The sequence below is a fragment of the Elephas maximus genome, chromosome 2 (genome assembly GCF_024166365.1).
Source record: "Elephas maximus indicus isolate mEleMax1 chromosome 2, mEleMax1 primary haplotype, whole genome shotgun sequence".
Classification (NCBI taxonomy): Eukaryota; Metazoa; Chordata; class Mammalia; order Proboscidea; family Elephantidae; genus Elephas; species Elephas maximus.
Window position 1 is genome coordinate 25,683,657 of NC_064820.1, and position 19,941 is coordinate 25,703,597.

Below are 19,941 nucleotides of genomic sequence, written 5' to 3' on the forward strand. Positions count from 1 at the left end.
AATGCCAGTTGTTCCTAGATCGCAGATTTATTTACTCTAGTGGTTGTGGCCAAATTGCGGTGAAGAAAGATACCATTTTTAACTTGAACTGTCTAACGTTTGAAACCCAAATATAAACCCCAAATATAAACACCATATTTGAAAGGTATTTTTCAATACCTTTCATTTTTCTTTTTTTCTGCCAATCTTTTATTTTCTGCCTGGGATTTGTCTACCTGTTAGTTCATTTGAACTCGAAAAATTACTGACATTCTCTAAACTCATTGAATGATCTGAGTATTTAGCAACTGCGTCAATTTATCTAGTTTTTCACTGATCACTGATTATTAGAATATTTTCAAAGAAGAGAGTTTCAGATTTATTAATTATATATTTAAGGTATCTAAGGAAACCCTGGTGGCGTAGTGGTTAACTGCTACGGCTGCTAACCAAAGGGTCGGCAGTTCGAATCTACCAAGCCCTCTTTGGAAACTCTATGGGGCAGTTCTACTCTGTCCTGTAGGGTCACTATGAGTCAGAATCGACTCGGCAGCACTGGGTTTGGTTTGGTTTGGTTAACCTTAATAAGGAAACACTGGTGGCATAGTGGTTCAGTGCTATGGCTGCTAACCAAAAGATCTGCAGTTTAAATCCAACAGGCACTCCTTGGAAACACTATGGGGCAGTTGTACTCTATCCTACAGGGTTGCTATGAGTTGCAGTAGATTTCACTGCAACAGGTTTGGTTTTCTTTGGCTTAATCTTAATAACCACCACTCATCTATCAGTTTGTTGTACTGTGGTGCCTTCTGTGTTGTTGTAATATTGGAAGCTACACCAGCATCATTTCAACCACCATCAGGGTAGCCCCTGGTGGAGAGGTTTCAGCAGAGCTTCCAGACTAAGCCAGACTAAGAAGAAATGCCTGATGATCTACTTTCAAAAATTAGCTAATGAACACCTATGGATCAAAACAGAATATTGTCAGATATCCCACTGGAAAATTAGTCCCCTAGGTTGGATGTCACTCAAATACACAGTGCCTTCAACAATGGACATGAGCATCTCAGTGATCATGAAGGTGGCCCAGAACTAGGCCATGTTTTGTTCTGTTGCACATGGGGTCACCATGAGTCAGAGCTGTCTCAATGGCAACTGACAATAACAACGACATTAATAACATCATAATAGTATACATAAAAAGTGAGTCTTACACCACCAAGGGTAAATATTTTCCCTGATACCAATTGCAAATGCTGTTCTTTTTCTTCTGAACTTAAATACCTGGAGTTGGGTTTAAAATTCACACATTAAAGGGTACCGTCTTCCAGAATGGCAAGTGTACTCAAGGCTTCAAACACCAACCACAAGTTCAGGAGTCCCCAGGATATCCACACTTCTGACCTGCTAGCTACAAATTCAGGGGTTCTCACTACCCCCTCAGGTCTGATGATTTGCTTAAAACAACACACAGAATCGAGGAAGTACTGTACTTGTAATTACAGGATTATTATGCCAAAAAGATACAAAAGAAATGAAACATAGAGTAAGGTCTAGAAGGCCTCCAATGTGAAGCTTCCACATACCAAAAGATGTATTCCTGTAACATGTTTCAGTGTCTATCACCAACCAGAAAGTTCACTTGCACTCATTGTCTAAAGTGTTTAAAAGTGTTTACTGAGGTTTATTTCATTATGTAGGTATGACTGATCAAATCATTGCTCACAAGGTTGAACTCAATCCCAGCCCTCCTCCTCCAAGGTCAGGTCTTTCTGAAACGGCCAGCCCCTACCTAAATTGAACCACTTCATTAGCATAGTCTGCCTGGTGTGGTCTGAAGTCCTCCATGAATAATAAAGATTTTCCAATTACTTAGGAAATTCTAAAGGTTTAAATGTTATCTCCCAAAACCAAGGACAGAGAGCAAAATCCTTGGGTGAAGTCATTCTTCTTTCCACAATAGAAAATTTCAAATAAATGTTACAAAGGAGTTACTCTCTAAAAATGATTAAAGAAATTACAGAAGAGAGGAAAGTGCTAAGAAATTTGCACATACATTGGACATTACCTTAGCACTTTGACGTAAAGAACTTGAAACTTTAGCAGGCAAAAGATAAACCTCAAAAGTTCAGTTTTAATATTTAATTAAATGTTCCCTTTAGTATTTTTCAGATTTTCTTGAAGTTGCTTCTATGGGTTGAATTTTGTTCCCATAAAATTTTGTTGTTAGGTGCTGTTGATTCACTTCTGACTCCTAGTGAGCCTGTATACAACAGAACAAAACACTGCCCAGTCCTGCACCATCTTCACAATCATTGTTATGCTTGAACACATTGTAGCAGCCAATGTGTCAGTGTGAGGGTCTTCCTGGCCCTCTACTTTATCAAGAATGATGTCATTCTCCAGGGACTGATCCCTCCTGATAACACAAAATGTGTGTTATAAATCCTAAACCCCTATATCTTTGGATGTAACATCATTTGGGACTAGGTCTTTGTTATGTTAAGGAGACCACATCAGCGTAAGGTGTTTTTTTAAACCAATCAACTTTTATATATAAAAAGAGCAGATTACACATAAAGAAAGAAGCACAAATGAAGGGAAAGATACAAGTCACATGGAGCCCTCCAAGGAACCGAGAAACAGATGCTAAAAAGAGACAAGAACCTTCCCACGGAGCCAACAGAGAAAAAAAGACTTTCTGTGGTGTCGACACTCTAAATTTGGACTTCTAGCCTCCTAAACTGTGAGGAAATAAATGTCTGTTTTTAAAGCCATGCACCTGTGGTATTTCTGTTACGGCAGCGATAAGAAACTAAGACATTTACTGCAAGGTTTAAATCAGTCAAACTCATGCAAAGTACTTAGAATATTTCCAGGTCCCTAGCTATTGTGCTGAAATTTGAATGTTTTTACTACTTTGTCTTGACATCCTAGGCACTTTGTTTAATGAGCTACTGAAACGATGAAGTGTTTGCTTATATTTCCAAACACCTTAGAATTAGAAAACAACTTTAAAAAATAGATATTTATTTCAATTAAACTTAAGTGACAGAGTGGTTAGTAGTGTGACCTCTGAAATTCAGTGGCTTTTGTACAAATCCTTGTCCAATCCTAACTTAATTTGATTTACCTGGGCTTCAGTTTCCCCCTCTGTAAAATAATATTAGTTGTTGTGTGTAAACAATTCTGAACAAAGTGTTCAGCCCAGAGCTCAGCGCAGATTAGCTATTACAATCTCACTATATGTTGATAGGGCATTGCCACTGACAAAAATAAAAATAAATTAATCCACCTGAGTCCATGTTTTTTGCAATAATCCTTTTTGTGTTGGCTGTGAGTGAGTTGGTCATTTGAAGGGGAATAGCAAAATAGTTTTATTCATCAAGAATTTCTCTATTTTCTGAGTAAAACTATCCAACAATTTCTGGAATGTGTCATTCTTAAACATTCACTTGGTGTAAATTTGGAGAAAATTTTATTCTTTACAGTGCAGATAAAATAAGCAAGACCTATTAGTAAAGGTTTTGCCTTTCTTTAATATTATCAACCTCAGATAGGATTCCTTTACAAGATGGAGATTCTTATGGACCAATAACTTGATAAGAACATGTTTAAAGCTTATAAACCCAATTGTGGCACTGAGAATAACTTCTGATGATTATGTAGAAAATTACTACCCAAGAAGATCAAAGAGAGATTATAGATATGCACATATCAATGTAAAATTGTAAAAATTAGAAGGAATATTAAGAAATCTGAATATAAGGTTTATGAAAAATCAACACTTCTCTTGGCCTTTGTTCCCTCAATTCCATTCCCTACACCTAAAATGGACTCTCTTCTCCCTCTTTTTCCTCTCCTCCAACCCAGTCTTCTGCTATATTACATATGAAAGTACATACATATAAACTTCATTTCTAATTAAAAAATCTCCTCTTTCACAATATCTTACTTTTCATGTCTTTCATATTTGTTCATTAAAGCAACCATATTGATTCCTATCATGGTACTTACCTTTTTTTCTCCCCCTTACAGTAAAAATATGTATGCACCCTTTAAATGACCTTCCCCCAAATGCACACAATGAAATGATATCTGAGAGTTGGTATAATATTTGTTTTCCTATATATCACATGTGAAATCAATTTTTTTTTTCTTTTCATCTTACCAGGCTAACTTCTTCTGATGTAACATACTTATCCTATTACACCATACAATGTATTAATAACAAGCAGTATGTGGATGTGCATATGTATTTTTCCAAAACTATTACAAGCAGGTCTGTATCTAGATATATAAATATAATAAGGACTTTCTGTTTTTAGAGGTATATAGATCTGGGTATCAAAGTATCATGTTTGTGGGACCTTATCCTTTCTTAGCAAAATGTAGGCAAACACATATCTTTTTCTTTTCTTCTTTTTTTTGTTATATGGGCTTTCAGTTCCTTAGAATCTATAAGTATAGTTATGCAAGCTAAATGCCGTCAGTACATTTTCAACTAAATTTCGTGTAAAAACACAATTTTGGTATAATAATTCTCTGGAGAGTCCAAGTATAGCACAATTGTGGAAAAGTAGAATAAGTAAAACTCCCAGATAAAACACATTCATCTACTTCAGAGTCTAAATTCCGTAATACCCCATTTTATTGGTTGTTTATTTTTCCCCTTGAGTTTCTCTGAGGCATTCCATAGTATCAAGTTCTGCCTGATTTTTCTTTCCACGTATACCAATTTATACACAATATCTCTACTTTAAAAATTATTTTAATTTTTTTCAGTTTGTTTATGCACTTATGTTCCCTGCATGCTTTCAAAGGATAGTAGTAACTGTTTAATAGAAAAGAAAGAAAAGTTCAAATGGATGTCGGAACAGACTCTGAAACTTGCTCTTGAATGTAGAGTAGCTAAGAGAAAGGGAGAAATGAGGAAATAAAGAGGAGAACAGAACATTCAAAGAGCGTCTTGAGAAGACAAAGTCAAGTGTTATAATTAAATGTGCAAAGACCTGGAATTAGAAAATCTAAAAGGAAGAACATGCTCAGCATTTCTCAAGCTGAAAGAACTGAAAAAAAAAAAAAAATTCCAGCCTCGAGTTGCAGTAATGAAGGATTCTATGGGCAAAATATTAAATGACACAGAAAGCACCAAAAGAAGACAGAAGAAATACACAGAGCCTCTGTAATAAAAAGAACTGGTCGATGTTCAAACGTTTCAAAAGGTAGCATGTGATGAGGAACCAGTGGTACTGAAGAGTGAAGTCCAAACTTCACAGAAGGTATTGGCCAAAAACAAGACTCCAGGAACTGATGGAATACGAACTGCGGTGTTTTGTCAAATGGATGCAGCCCTGGAGGTGTTCACTCATCCATGCCAAGAAATTTGGAAGACAAGCTGCCTGGCTAACAGACTGGAAGAGATCCATATTTGTGCCCATTCCAAGGAAAGGTGATACACAGAACATGGAGATCATTAAACAATATCAATAACATCACATGCAAGTAAAATTTTGCTGAAAAATCAGCAGTACGTCTACAGGGAACTTCCAAAAATTCAAGCTGGGTTCAGAAGAGGACCGGAAACAAAGGATATCATTACTGGTGTCAGATGGATCCTGGCCGAAAGCAGAAAATACCAGAAGGATGTTTAAACAAAAACCTGTGTTTTATTGAGTATGCAAATATATTTGACTTGTGAATCATAGCAAATTATGGATAACATTGAGAATAATGGGAATCCCAGAACACTTAATTGTGCTTATTAGAAACCTGTATATAGATCAAGAGGCAGTCGTTCAAACAGAACAAGGAGATACTGAGTGGTTTAAAGTCAGAAAAGATGTGCGTAGGGGCTGTATCCTTTCAATCTGTATGTTAAGCGAATAATCCAAGAAGCTCAACTATACGATGAAGGATTGGAGAAGGACTCATTAACAGCAGTTGGAATCCACCAGCTGCTCCTTGAAACCACATGGGACAGTTGAACTCTATTGTATAGGGTCACTATGAGTCACAACATGCCAGAAAAATGAAAATCTGTCTTGGAACAAGTACAGCCAGAATACTCCCTGCAAACGAGGATGGTGAGACTTAGTCTTATGTACTTTGGTCATGTTATCAGGAGGGACCAGTTTGGAGAACATTGTGCTTGGTAGAGAGTCAGTGAAAAAGAAGAAGACCTCAATGAGATGGACTGACACAGTGATTGCAATAACGGGTGCCAGCATAACAGCAATGTTGAAATGGCACGAGACTGGGCAATGTATCATTCTGCTGTACATGAGGTCTCTATGTGTCAGAACCGACTCAATGGCACATAACAACAACAGTAGTAAAAGCTGGTCGTTAGCTGCTGGCTTTGAATCCACCTAAAATTAATGGAGCAACTCATGAAAAATAGCTCATGGTAAAGAGACTTAAACACTATTTTTCCCCCCCGAATTTGAGCTTTAAAAGCATTTCCTTATATAGAGCACATTTCTTGTTTTATATAACTGCAATCAGACTTTGTATTCAAGTTTCTATTATTTAGCAGAGAACATTTCACTTTTATTTGCTATGGCCTATTAGAATATACTGCAAGTTAAGACAGCTACTGGAAGAAAATATTTTATCCATAAGGTTATGTAAAAATTCATTAAGATAATGTAGTTAATCCTTTTGGAACACTGCTTACCTTATTTCTTTAGCATTCACAACGTGAATTTTAATATAATGTATATATTCTTAGAATCATGAAAGAGGCCTAAGAGTAACAAGTACATGATTGTGTACAAAAGCTACAGGGTCTGCAGCCATGAAACCGAATTCAATTTTTTGAAGTAGTTTTTATGAGTTAATCATCAGGGAGAACCATGAGCAAACATCTGAACAAGCTTAAGACTTGAAACACTGCCATTTTCATAGTTCCTCAAATATTTTTCTAGGTTTCTGAAGAAATTATTTAACTGTTTGATTTTTCTACATGTTGACAACAGTTTTAAGAATACTATGTCATTTTACTCTTTGACTGAAATTAGCATTACGTAAGTTAAATCGTATATTTAATACATATTTCTTTTACTTCTCACTATGTGCTAGGCAATATTTTAGGTGTGTGGGATTCGTCATTCGACATGGTAGAAACAATAGCTATCTTGGTGAGCCTACATTCTAGTGAGAAGCAAAGCACATCAAAACAAAGTAAAGCATAAATGCAGCGTTTACTACGTACCAGACACTGTTGTAAAAGCATTTTACACCAAACACCTCATTTCATATTCACAATAATCTTGCTAAGTGAAAACAGAGAATGGACAATTTTTAACCTTATAAAATTTACCGTTTAATAAAATCAATAATTAAAGTATACATATCATGGCATACTGGTTAAGAGCTACAGCTGCTAACCAAAAGGTCAGCAGTTCGAATTCACCATGCACTTCTTGGAAACGCTATGGGGCTGTTCTACTCTGTCCTATAGGGTCGCTATGAGTCAGAATCGACTCAACGGCAATGGGTTTGATGGTACTATAGGATGCCACTTGGTCAACGATAGCCTTCTTTATTTCTCCCTAAGAGTGTTTTGGAAGAACTTACGTTTTTGCCTACACGGTGAGATTTCTGATACACTGAAAAGGCCCTGAACTTAAAACCAGTTACTGCAGCAGCCTCTCAACCCACAATGAAAAAAATCAATTCTGATGGATTACAGCAATTTTCCTCAAAGTGTTGTGAATAGCCAGAGTTGGGATATAAGATCATTTCAGATGGGACACAGATGGGTCTTTTTTTTAACAACTATTTATTAATTTATTTTAAAATTGCCTTTAATTTATAGTAGCTGATCATGTCTTACTATTAATTAATTAATTAATTTTTATTTTCATTTTTTGATTAAGTGATGGGTCTTGGCTGGAAAGATCCTTAAGCAAAAAGATAACAAGACAAATAAATTTTCAATCGTTCTGTTAAACACTGTAATTTTGAATTTGCATGTGTCAGATTATAGGAAAACAATAGATTTTACTTCGCATTATCATTCTCTTATCACTCCAGCAAGTTTTACATAGAATAAGGTTAAAATTAAATTGTTTCCTTTTCCATTTTATGTCATATTTAAATCAGATTTTAGTTTGAAAATTACTCAGAGGATAACTAAGTTTTACATTTTTGGAACAAAAGAAACCTGGCACGTATTGAGCCAAGTTGTCCACTGAAGTCTCTCTGTAACTTAATTCAATCATTTTCAAATATTATTTTTCAATGCAACTGGATAGTCAAGTGTGTTTTATTGCATTTCTAAGCTCAGGAGCCTACTGTAATAAAAATCTGCCACCTCACTAGTGATGGATACAGTTGTTTTACCCCTATTTTGATTCATTAAAAGTAATTTTCTGAAGTATATAGAGACAGGGTTCATCTTAAAAGATATAGATTATTTTTGTTGGCAGTTGCCGTGGACTCCATTCTTACTCATGGGGATATTATTACAGGCAGGAAATTAGTGCATCAAGAGGCAAAGTCTAGACCAGTAAAGAAAGAAATAACTAAAAATTAAGGCAGAGATAAAAAATAAATAAGACAAAACAAAACCCACCCTACGTTTGAGCTCATTCAATCTTTGGTGATGGTACTGCTTTTGGCTCTTTGCTGGGCTCAGTGATGATAAAAATACTCAGTAATGAAGAATAACATAATCCTAAATTAACACCTTACACATTACACATAACCCTGCGAAAAGACACTTAAACAAAGGAAAGCGGAATGAAAGGGCCTAACTAAACATGTCAAGTAATTTTACATTTTTAAGCTTATTTCCCAAAACACATTTTCACTACCATTCTTATGTGAGAAAACATGTCATATCTCACATTTCAACTAGTGTGATTCAAGCTTATCGTTTACTCCAAAGACATCAAAATAAGACAGGTTTCCTGTTGATTCAAAAACATTTCTGTCTTTAGACAACCTCTCACAGGATCAGTTAGGTCCATCTGTGCCTACAGCTTTACCGAGGCAGGCCACTAAGCCTCAGGAGTAGGATGAGGGACGTCACTTTATTTCACGTAAAGTAGCACTTGTCAAACACTAACTTTTGTGCCCGAAAGAACAGGTCTGTAGTAGGAGAGTATCTTTACACACAGCCTTCCTTTGTTCCTCACAGCAGGTTCCTGACTCCAGACATTTGCTTGTACAGTGAAAACTGTGAAAGCCAGAACTCGATGGGACTGCCTTGTTTTTCTGGGTCTCACAAGTTTTCCACCTTCAACAGGGTACAGTCTTACCACTTTTCTATCACTCAGTTTAGTGGAAAATATTTTAATTTTCCTCCTCTGACAGGTTTTCGCCGGTTTAACTGTATTTGAGATTTTCTAATTCTCACCTTACTTTTACTCCACGGTATTTTTTACTCATAATCAGTAAACACTTGTTATTGAGTTGATTCAAAATCACGCGACCCCGTATCTGTCATAGTAGAACTGTGCTCCACCAGGTTTTCATTGGCTGATTTTTCAGAAGTAGATCACCAGGCTTTTCTTCTGAGGGGCCTTTGGTCGAATCTAATCTCCAGACTTTGGGTTAGCAGCTGAGAGTGTTAACTATTCGCATCACTTAGGTACATTCTTATTTTTTTAATATTTCATTAAAATAATATTTTTGTTACTATTTTTACTACATCATGCTTTTTTCAGTCCTTCAAAATTAGAAGGGAGTGTAATTTTTTTAAACTGCATATTCTTTACTAATGCTGTTTTGCTGTTTCACTATGTCCCTATAATTCCCTCATTCATTGAACTGTAGAGTTTCAATCCACATTTGTCTTTGTTTTCTTTACAGCCTTCAATATTTCTTCCATAAATGTTTATATACTTGAAATAACCTCTAACTCTATTCATCAGGCATTTCCCACTTTCACAGCCGTCAACAGCGCACACAGGGGCTTCAGAAACAAGACTGATGAATGATGACAGGATAATGTAAAACAACTACCAAAGCAGCAGACTCTTGAGAGTGTCACAACAAACACTGGTAATAAACATAGGTTTCGGTAGTTTAACTGGAAGTGAACCGTGTTGTAACATGGAAATGCAGAAAACTTAAATCCAGTGAGTAAATTGGACAGCATTCTACCTGGCACGTAGAAGTGCTCTGTAATTGTTTCCCCCCACCCCTTTCCTAAACCAGAAGTGCTTCTTTTGAGTTCTCTCCTAGTTCAAAAAAGAAAGAATTCACGAAGAGGTGTATCTGTGGAAAATAGCACCTATGGCAATTAGTTTTAAATTGCTGAATAATCTTTCACAGCTGGTGATGGAAACTGCTCACCTACTCCACCTGCTCACCCACCCACTCAACTACAAATAGCACCCAGAGCACACACCATACCTGCCATACCCTACATACACGTCTGGATTCATGCCACTTTGAGGGATGAATTCACATAAATACATACAACAGCACAGGTTTAGTATCTCCTATGATTTTACTCTATCCTGGTACTCTGTTGAAGTACCACTAAACTATTGCTAGATTTTATCATTAATTACTTGTTTGTAGAAAATCATAGTAGGTATGTGTTTATATTTTTCCCTAGGTAGATTGGATACTGTTTTTGCATAAAAATCCCCTTAATACTTTCTTTGGTCAGGTTCTTGTATATCAAAGGTCAACCCTTTTCTCCTTCTTGGTTACCACTTAGTTGGCTGGGTCAACCCTAGGGTTATATAATTCAGAGCAAATATTATTAGGTTCCTTTCTTTTTCATCGCTCCAACAGCTGAAAGAATGTGGCGATCAATTCAGGCATATGACAAAAGCAAAATTGAATGGGAAAAAGTCTCAAAATGTGTGGCAGAATAAATGTGTAACTGAGGAAAAAAGGAATCTTGTCATTGCTTCGGTAGTGCTGGTAAGGGTTATCCACCACTTATCTGTCAGTTTATAGTGCTGTGGTGGCTCGAGTGTTGCTGTGATGCTGGAGGCTATGCCGCCGATATTTCAAATACTAGCAGGATCACCCGTGGTGGACAGGTTTCAGCAGAGCTTCCAGACGAACTAGGAAGAATGCCTTGGCAATTTACTTCTGAAAAAATTGGCCAGTGAAAACCTTATAATAGATGAACCCCTCAGGTTAGAAGGCACACAAATATGACTGGGAAAGAGCTTTTTCCTCAAAGTAGAGTCAACCTTAATGATGTGGATGGAGTCAAGCTTTTGGAACCTTCATTTGCTGATGAGGCATGACTCAAAATGAGAAGAAATAGCTGCAAACATCCATTAGTAATAGAAACATAGAATGTGTGAAGTATAAATCTAGGAAAATTGAACATTGTCAAAAATTAAATGCAATGTTTGAAGATAGATATCCTATGCATTAGTGAGTTGAAATGGACTGGTATTGGTCATTATGAATTGGACAATCATATGATTTATTATGCCAGTAATGACAAATTAAAGAGAAACTATATCGCATCCATTGTCTAAAAATATATTTCAACATCTATTTTGAAATACAGTGCTGTCAGAGATAGGGTAATATCAATATGCCTAGAAGGAAGACCTGCCACACATCTGTCATTTTGTCATACTGTGGTGAATTGCAAGTTGCTGTAATGCTGGAAGCTTTGTCACAGGTATTTCAAATACCAGCAGGCTCTCCCATGTGGACGGGTTTCAGCAGAACTATCAGACTAAAGACAGACTAGGAAGGAGGCCTAGAAGTCTACTTATGAAAACATCAGCCAGTGAAAACTTAGTGAATATCTGGACAATATTGTCTGATATAGTGCCAGAAGATGAGCCCCTCAGGTTGGAAGGCACTCAAAATACCACTGGGAAAGGGCTGCCTCCTCAAAGTACCACCCACCTTAATTATATGGATGGAGTCAATCTTTCAGGATCTTCATTTGCTGATGTAGAATGACTCAAATTGAGAAGAAACAGCTACAAATATACATTGGTAATCAGAATATGAAATGTACAAAACAGGAAAATTGGAAGCCATCAAAAATGAAACAGAACTCACGAAAATCGATATCCTAGGTATTAGTGAGCTGAAATGTACTAGTATTGACCCTTCTGAATAGGAAAATCATATGTCTACTTTGCTGCGAATGACAAATTGAAGAGAAATTCTCATTAGTCTATGCCAAGAAATTTGGAAGAGAGTTACCTGGGCAACTAATGAGAAGAGGTCCATATTTGTGCCTGTTCCAAACCAACAGAATGAGGGAATTATCAAACAATATCATTAATATCACACACAATTAAAATTTTGCTGAATATAATTAAAAAACGATCGCAGACGTATATCAACAGGGAACTACCAGAAATTCAAGCAGGATTCAGAAAAGGATGTGGAATGAGGGGTATCATTGCTGATGTCAGGTGGATCTTGGCTGAAAGCAGAGAATGCCAGAAAGATGTTTACCTGTGTTGAATTGGCTATGCAAAACATTGGACTGTGGGGACCATAACAAATTATGGATAACATTGCTAAGAATGGGGAATCCTGAACATTTAATTGTGCTCATGAGGAACCTGAACATAGACCAAGAGGCAGTCATTGCATTAGAATGGGGGAAACTGCCTGGTTTAAAATCAGTAAAAATATGCTTCAGCGTTGTATCCTTTCACCATATTTTTTGTCTGCGTGCTGAGTAAATAATCTGAACAGCTGGATTATATGAAGAAAAACAAAGCATCAGATTTAGAGGAAGATTAATTTAAAACCTGTGATATACAGATGACACAACCTTGCTCGTTGAAAGTGAAGAGGACTTGAAGCACTTACTGAGGAAGATCAAAGACTACAACCTTCAATATGTGTTATTCCTATACACAAAGAAAATAAAAATCCTCACATGTGGACCAATAAGCAATATCATGGTAAATGGGGAAAAGATTGAAGTTGTTAAGGGTTTCATTTTACTTGGATCCACAATCAATGCCCATCGAAACAGCAGTCAAGAAACCAAACAAACCATTGCATTTGGCAAATATGGTACAAAAGACCTCTTTAAAGTGTTAAAAAGCAACCACGTCACTTTGAGGACTAAGGCACTCCTGACCCAAGCCATGACATTTTCAATTGCCTCATATACATGATAAAGCTGGACAATGAATAAAGAAGACCAAAGGAGAACTGACACATTTGAATTATGATGTAGGTGAAGAATATTGACTACACCACAAATAAAAGAAACAAGTCTGTCTTGGATGAAATACAGCCAGAGTGTTCCTGTGAAGCGAGGATGGTGAGACTTTGTCTCAGGCACTGTGGACATGTTATCAGGAGAGGTCAGTCTCTGGAGAAGGATATCATGGTTGGTAAAGTAGAGAATCAATGAAAAAGCGGAAGACCCTCAATGAGATGGATTGACACAATGGCTACATCAATGGGCTGAAACATGGCAATGACTGTGAGGATGGTGCAGGACCAAGCGGTGTTTTATTCTGTTTTATATATGGTCGCTTTGAGTCTGAACCAATTCCACGGCTCCTAACAACAACAGTGAGGTTTATGGGCTTGAAGAACAGGGAGAGGGAAAAAGAGAAAGAGAGAGAGAGGGAGACTGATGGACTGATTTCTTACTCTCCTTATTGCTTTGTTGACTTCCCCAGCAGCCTGGTGCCAACAGGAACCGGAATCAGCGCCTAGCAAATTGCGGGCTTTTGGCAATTGCATTTTTCACCATGCCCTTGGGCCAACTCTGATTTGTGCTAACATTCATGTACCTCAAACACAGCAGAAGTCATTGTCTCAGTAAAATAACGAGCTACAAACTGCAAATGGCAAATTCATCTGCATTTTCAAACTTCATGTTTGGGTAAAAGGGCAGAGATTTTAGAGTGTTCAAAATATTTATTAAATGCCTATTACATTCTGACACTGTGAAAAGTATCTTAATATCATTAATCATCAGTATCAACCTTGGAAGTTATAATTAACTACCTTTGATAAGATGCAAAACTGATTTCTGCAAGTGAGTGCTATGTCTAATATCTCCCTACTGGGAAACACTGTTGCAGGGGTTGATTTCAGAATGTTTTTGCTCAAATCCTAGGCTTTTCCTCTATTATTATATTAATCAAGTAAAGTTATTACATTTTCAGACATTATATTCTATAACTTAATTATCCATGCAGACTTATTCTAAGGTTATCATTTTCTTTTTTGAAGCACAGAAGAGAAAACGTTTCCTCTCTTACCTCACAGCACTACTGCCCACATCAAGGTCTTGGGCAGTGACGGCACCAATGATGGTCCCAACTGGGGTGTCTTCATAAACCTCCATGGTGTACAGAGGCTTGCTGAAGACCGGTGGCTCATCCATGTCCAGCACGCTGATCTTCAAGGTGGCTGTGTCTTTGAAGGGGCCCACGGAGTGAAACCGGTGGTCAAGGTGAAGATTGGAGGCCTCTACTTTAAAAGTATATGCCTTCTTCGTTTCAAAATCTAATGGCTGTAGTAAGGACAAATCAAAAGTGAGGAGCTGCCATCCACATAGAATGTGCTAGAAATGGTGAATACTGTTTCAAAGCAATTTGTAAATTCGCACAGATTGTACTGTTTTCAACACATGGACTTCCTTTTCCTATAGAATTAGGGGGTGAGGTAAGCACAAAGTAGATCTTTTTTTAAAAAAAACAGGAACCATGCACTTTGAGAAGTTTCTTTGTAACTTGTAAAATAATCATTGCATACATTAAAATGACAGAGTGCACACTTTTTCATTTTCTGTGAGCCAAGTGAAAAAAAAAAAGATAGTGAGGAAAACATTTCTCTGCTCTTATCCAACACTGACATCTAGAGGAACTCAGTGCAATAAAACTTCTAAACAAAATTGAAATTGGATAATTGAAAATATTCTTCAGATCCCAGATGAAAATTTGGTGTAACAAAATATGTTTTTTGCCTTGGATTGCTTTCTTTATTTTGACCATAATATTATTGTTTATTAAATACTTCTTAATGCCTAGATATTTTGGCCAAAACAGGACTGTGTCAGGATTTAAAGACATACACAGTGATAACTATGAGAAGGGTTTTGGTGTTTTATATTTTGAGTGTTGCATATGGAATTAATGGGCAGTGTACCGAGAATTCAGGTTGCACAAGTACAAAGACAAAGAATACTGTGAAATATAATATTTGAATGTCATTTCTCCTTGAAGTCAATGTTTCTCTATTTTAGCATTACTACTGCTCACATTCTCCCTGACTGTTGATATTAGTCTGATGATACCAAGAACTGAAAACATTATATTCCAGAAATATGGTTTTGCTGTGGTGCTTTGTCTAAATGGTAACTTCAAAGTCAATGACTCTGACTTCTCATCACCTAAGAAAAAGAAGATAACCTTAATGTCACTTAACATAGTGATTTTCTGGCACCTTGAATTGCTTCTGTTTTCTAAGTAAGTCCAGCTAGTGTGACTCCCATGCATCGCTAATTGCTGTGTCAACACATCTATTTTTTGCCTCAGTGCACTTGGGGGAAATAAGAGGTATATTTTTTTCTCTCTCTCTTTAGCATAAGAGTGTTGTTTTATGCATTTCCTCTGGCGAAGGAAAACAAGAAAAGGAAAAAAAAATCATGGGTGACATCCTCAAAAAACTCACAATTCTCTGGAGATGATTATAATGAAACATTAGCACCTCTTGAACTTGACATCAAGTCTCTTTTGCTGTACATTTCATTCAGTGCTGCCTATATTTATTTTCCCTGTAATTATTCTCTTTATTTTTTCATATTAATTGATTTTTATTCATCTTTTTATATACCTTGTAGTCAATGCTTTCTTTTACTTTTTATATTTTTATTTGTTTACCTTATACCTATTTACATATAATACCAATTGTTCTTCAATTTCCACCTCTTTCCTATTGGGAATTTTGATTTATCTTAAAGCCAATATAAATAAAGAACCAAAACGAACAAAGAAAAAAAACAAACCCTTTACTGTCGAGTCGATTCAGACTCATAGTAACCCTGTAGTACAGGATAGAACTGCCTTATAAGGTTTCCAAGGAGTACTTGGTGGATTTGAACTGCCGACCTTTTGGTTAGCAGCCACAGCTCTTAACCACTACGCCAGCAGGGTTTCCAAATAAAGAAGAGCACATATAACATGCCATGCTTTATAATATGGCCATTGGTTACATGAATATAAATGTAATATCTAGGACCTGAGGGGATAATCTCACAGTGTCCTTTCTTTGATCAGCCCTAACCAAGTAGGAAGTAGACTGTGCTCTGTAGGGTTTTCAATGGCTGGATTTTTAGAAGGTGGATCAATGGAACTTTCTTATGAGGCATCTCTGGATGGACTCTAACCACAGATCTTTTGGTTAGCAGCTGAGTTTTTTAACCCTTTGCACCACCCAGGGACTCAATTCAAACTAAAGGCATATAAAAATATATTTTCTGTTTTTGTAAACTTTAAATGATCTATGAATGTTAAACAGTATGATTTTTCTACGATAGTGATCCATAACTTCTAAGAATTAAGCTTTAGGCTGCTAATCAAAAGGTTGGAGGTTTGAACCCACCAAGCAGCTCCCCAGAAGAAAGACTTGACTATCTGCTTCCGTAGAATTGCAACCTCAACAAAACTCTCTAGGGCAGTTATATTCTGTCTCATGCATAACTATGAGTCAGAATTGACTCAACAGCACCCAACAACAACAACTTCTAAAACAGGACATTTCTGACTTTAGGAGCTTGTGGGTCTGTCTGCCTACAAAGCAGATTGAGCTGCCCTGTCCTGCATTTGCTTCCTCTGTGACCCATAATTAAAGTCTATTTTAGAAAGTATGTAGCAGTTGATCCAGATTGTTCCTCAAAACCTTCCCTATTTTCTCCTAGATAATGAAATGCCTCTGATTATGGGTATAATTAGGCAAATTCTTCTCTAAGTATAATTTTAATTTTATTTCCCTATCTATTTACATACCACAGCTATCTGGAAGAATTTGACTTTCTACTGAAAAGTTCATTTCAAGCCTAGAAATGACAGAACGATTGTGAAACATTTTTCACATGTTTTGGAGGAGATCAGAAATAGTCTCTGCATTTTAAGAACTAACAGCCTATCACAGCAGGGGATTATTTGGTGGTCAGAGACATATAGATTGAGATGAATGATTCTTTCTGTATATACAGATTTTTTTTTTTTTTTAATTTCAGCTAAAATCTTATATCCTGGAGTGATGGAAAAACAGAAAAAATTATAGGTGCAATGCCACAACAATATTCTAACTGGACTTATTTTATCATGACCAGTGTCCTTAGATAATGCTACTTTATAAAATATATAGTATAGCTCTGGAAGAGAAAAGAGAAGCAATACTGATCTCTCTCTAGCTAAATTTACTTACCCCTTCTACCTTCTCCTTTTTTTGGTACATGTGTGTTGCGGGGAGGGCGGGGGGGTTGGGATGGTGTCAGGGAAATGACTTATCCTAATTTGAGAATCAATCAAAAGTCTGACATTTGAGATAAATATAGAAGAAACAGAAAGATAATTTTATCACTAGAAAGTGAACCATATTTTATGATACAAATCCATTAATAGGACGTTGAGCCATTTTAACTCTCACACAATAAATAGAAAACTTTGTGGCATTGCTTGGAGACCATTTAACTTTTTTTTAACCATTCTAGAGTGATAAGGTAATGATTGATTAAAGACAATTAATTTAGCTGAGTAACTCCTCACTCCTTAGGATATTTTCACAAATAAGGTTAATAGACATGGATTTTCAGAGAACAAATCAAATTATAGGGAATTTCCCAGCAAAAAACCATAGCTAGGGAGAAATGGAATATGATATACTTAATTGTTCTCCAGGGAATAAAAGGAGGGATTGGGCTAGATACCACCTTCTGCTTCTTTGTTTTTAGCTACTTTCTCTCCTCTTGCCTTCCTGAGGTCTGGAACTACTGACCTTTGGATTAGCAGCCGAACACTTTAAATATTGCACTGCCAGGACTCCTTTCCTGAGGTTTAGGTCATAAATAACTACATAAAATGCTAAGTGCCAAATGATTCTCTCATTTTACAGGTGAACAAGGGGGGAACAATTTTTGAAATTAATTAGAGGAGAATAACTCCCTGGGGTACCCCAGGCCTCATCATGCTCCTAGACAATGTTGAGCTATATTTTTGGGAATGTGAACAACACCAGTTGTGGTACGCAGAATTCCAAGATAGCCCCAAGATTCCTGCTCCCCTATGACCCACACCCTTGTATGATTCTCTCCCCTTTAGTGTGTGAGGGACCTCTGAATTTAAAGGGATATCAACTCTACGAATTTATTACACTTAATTTTAGAAAATATGCGCTTATAATTAAAGATCTCAATCACTTGATATCGAGTTAATCAAAAAGGAGATTTTTCTTGATCAGATGAGTCTGTAAAAGAAGGGACAGTGGCAGATGCTGGTAGATGCTGACCTTGAAGAAGTAAGCTGCCATGTTGTGAGAAGAGGAGTCCACATGGCAAGTGCCTGAGGGTGGCCTCTAGGAAATGAGAGAGAACCTGAGCCAACACTTAGCAAGAAAGAAGGGACTTTTGTCACACAACTGCATGGAAATGGATTCTACCAACAAGAAATAAGCTTCAAATAGGACTTCAAGCCTCAAATCAGAACACAGCCATGGCTGGCGCCTTGATTTCAGCCTGGTGAGACCCTGAGCAGAGGATCCAAGTATACTATAACCTGACCCACAAAAACTGTGAGACAGATGTGTGTTGTTTTAATCTGCTACATTTGCAGTCAATTGTTACACAGCAATTGAGTACAAATACAGCAGCCATGGCCCAAACAATTACCAACTGTAACAAAGTGAAAGAATAAGTAAGAAGATGGACACCCCATTAAGGAAAAAGATACTAAGTAAGCAATTCTGGGGCTTTAATATACTAGAGACAACTTTAGGAGGGGAGTTCCTAGATGGAGCAAATGATTAAGTGCTTGGAAGGGTGGCAGTTCAAATCCACCCAGTGGTGCCTCAGAAGACAGGCCTGGCTATCTGCTTCCAAAAGGTCAAAGCCTTGAAAACCCTATGTAGCAGTACTACTCTGCACACATGGGGTCACCATGAGCTGAAATCAACTTGTTGGCAACTAACAACAACAATTTTAGGCGATATTAAAAAAAAAAAAAATTAAAACAATATTTTGTAAAAAAGAGGAGGGAATAAAATTAAAACTTTCTTTCTTACAACTAATGAAAAGAATAAAAAAGTAGTAAAACCACCGAAAATTTCACTAACAACTGCCCTGCAAGAAAAGGAGCATGATCTCATACAATAAATTGCAAAAAAGTCTGCTTAAAAATAGAAGAGGAAGCATGTATGAGGTGAGTAATCATAGGCTTCAGAATTACACACTGAATTGAGAAATAGTAAAAATCCAGTTGACACCCTTTTGGATTATCTTATATTTTTACCCACCATCCTAGAAAGAGTAAACTTATGCACATGACATTTAGCAAAAGCTCAAAAGAGATCGTTCAGCCCTCTTTCTCCTACAAAGACTGCACAGAACTATACTTGGGTTCTCTCTTGTGCTTCCCCTTGTGTTCTAGATGCTACAGAAAAAGAACAAGAAATTCTCTGCCTTCAAACCATAGCTTAGACGGAAAAACAAAACTATACCATATAAGATGGAAAGGAAGGCAAAGGAAATTCACCTGAAGTTATAAGGACACGTGCAAGATTTTGATCAGAAATGTCTGTGTTTCTCTTGAGGTAAACCAAAATTAAAAACTTTGACAAATATACTAGTATAAACAAACAAACAAAAACACTGCATTGAGTCGATTTTGACTCATAGTGACCCTACAAGACAGAGTAGAACTGCCCCATTGGGTTTCCAAGGAGCTGCTGGTGGATGCAAACCGCCAACCTTTTGGATAACAGCCAAATGTTTAACCACTGTGCCACCAGGGCTTCAATGCCAACATAATA

The 19,941-nt window shown here is 36.8% G+C and overlaps 1 protein-coding gene across 4 annotated transcripts in view; it reads right to left on the reverse strand.

Annotated features, from left to right (window-relative positions):
- Nucleotides 1-19,941, reverse strand: part of CDH12 (cadherin 12) — a 378,196-nt gene that overhangs the window by 55,174 nt on the left and 303,081 nt on the right. For all 4 annotated transcript variants that reach the window (XM_049861507.1, XM_049861489.1, XM_049861479.1 and 1 more), the window contains one exon: nucleotides 14,172-14,425. In XM_049861507.1, coding sequence (XP_049717464.1) covers nucleotides 14,172-14,425 — 254 coding nt within the window. The remainder of the gene's footprint in view (nucleotides 1-14,171; nucleotides 14,426-19,941) is intronic.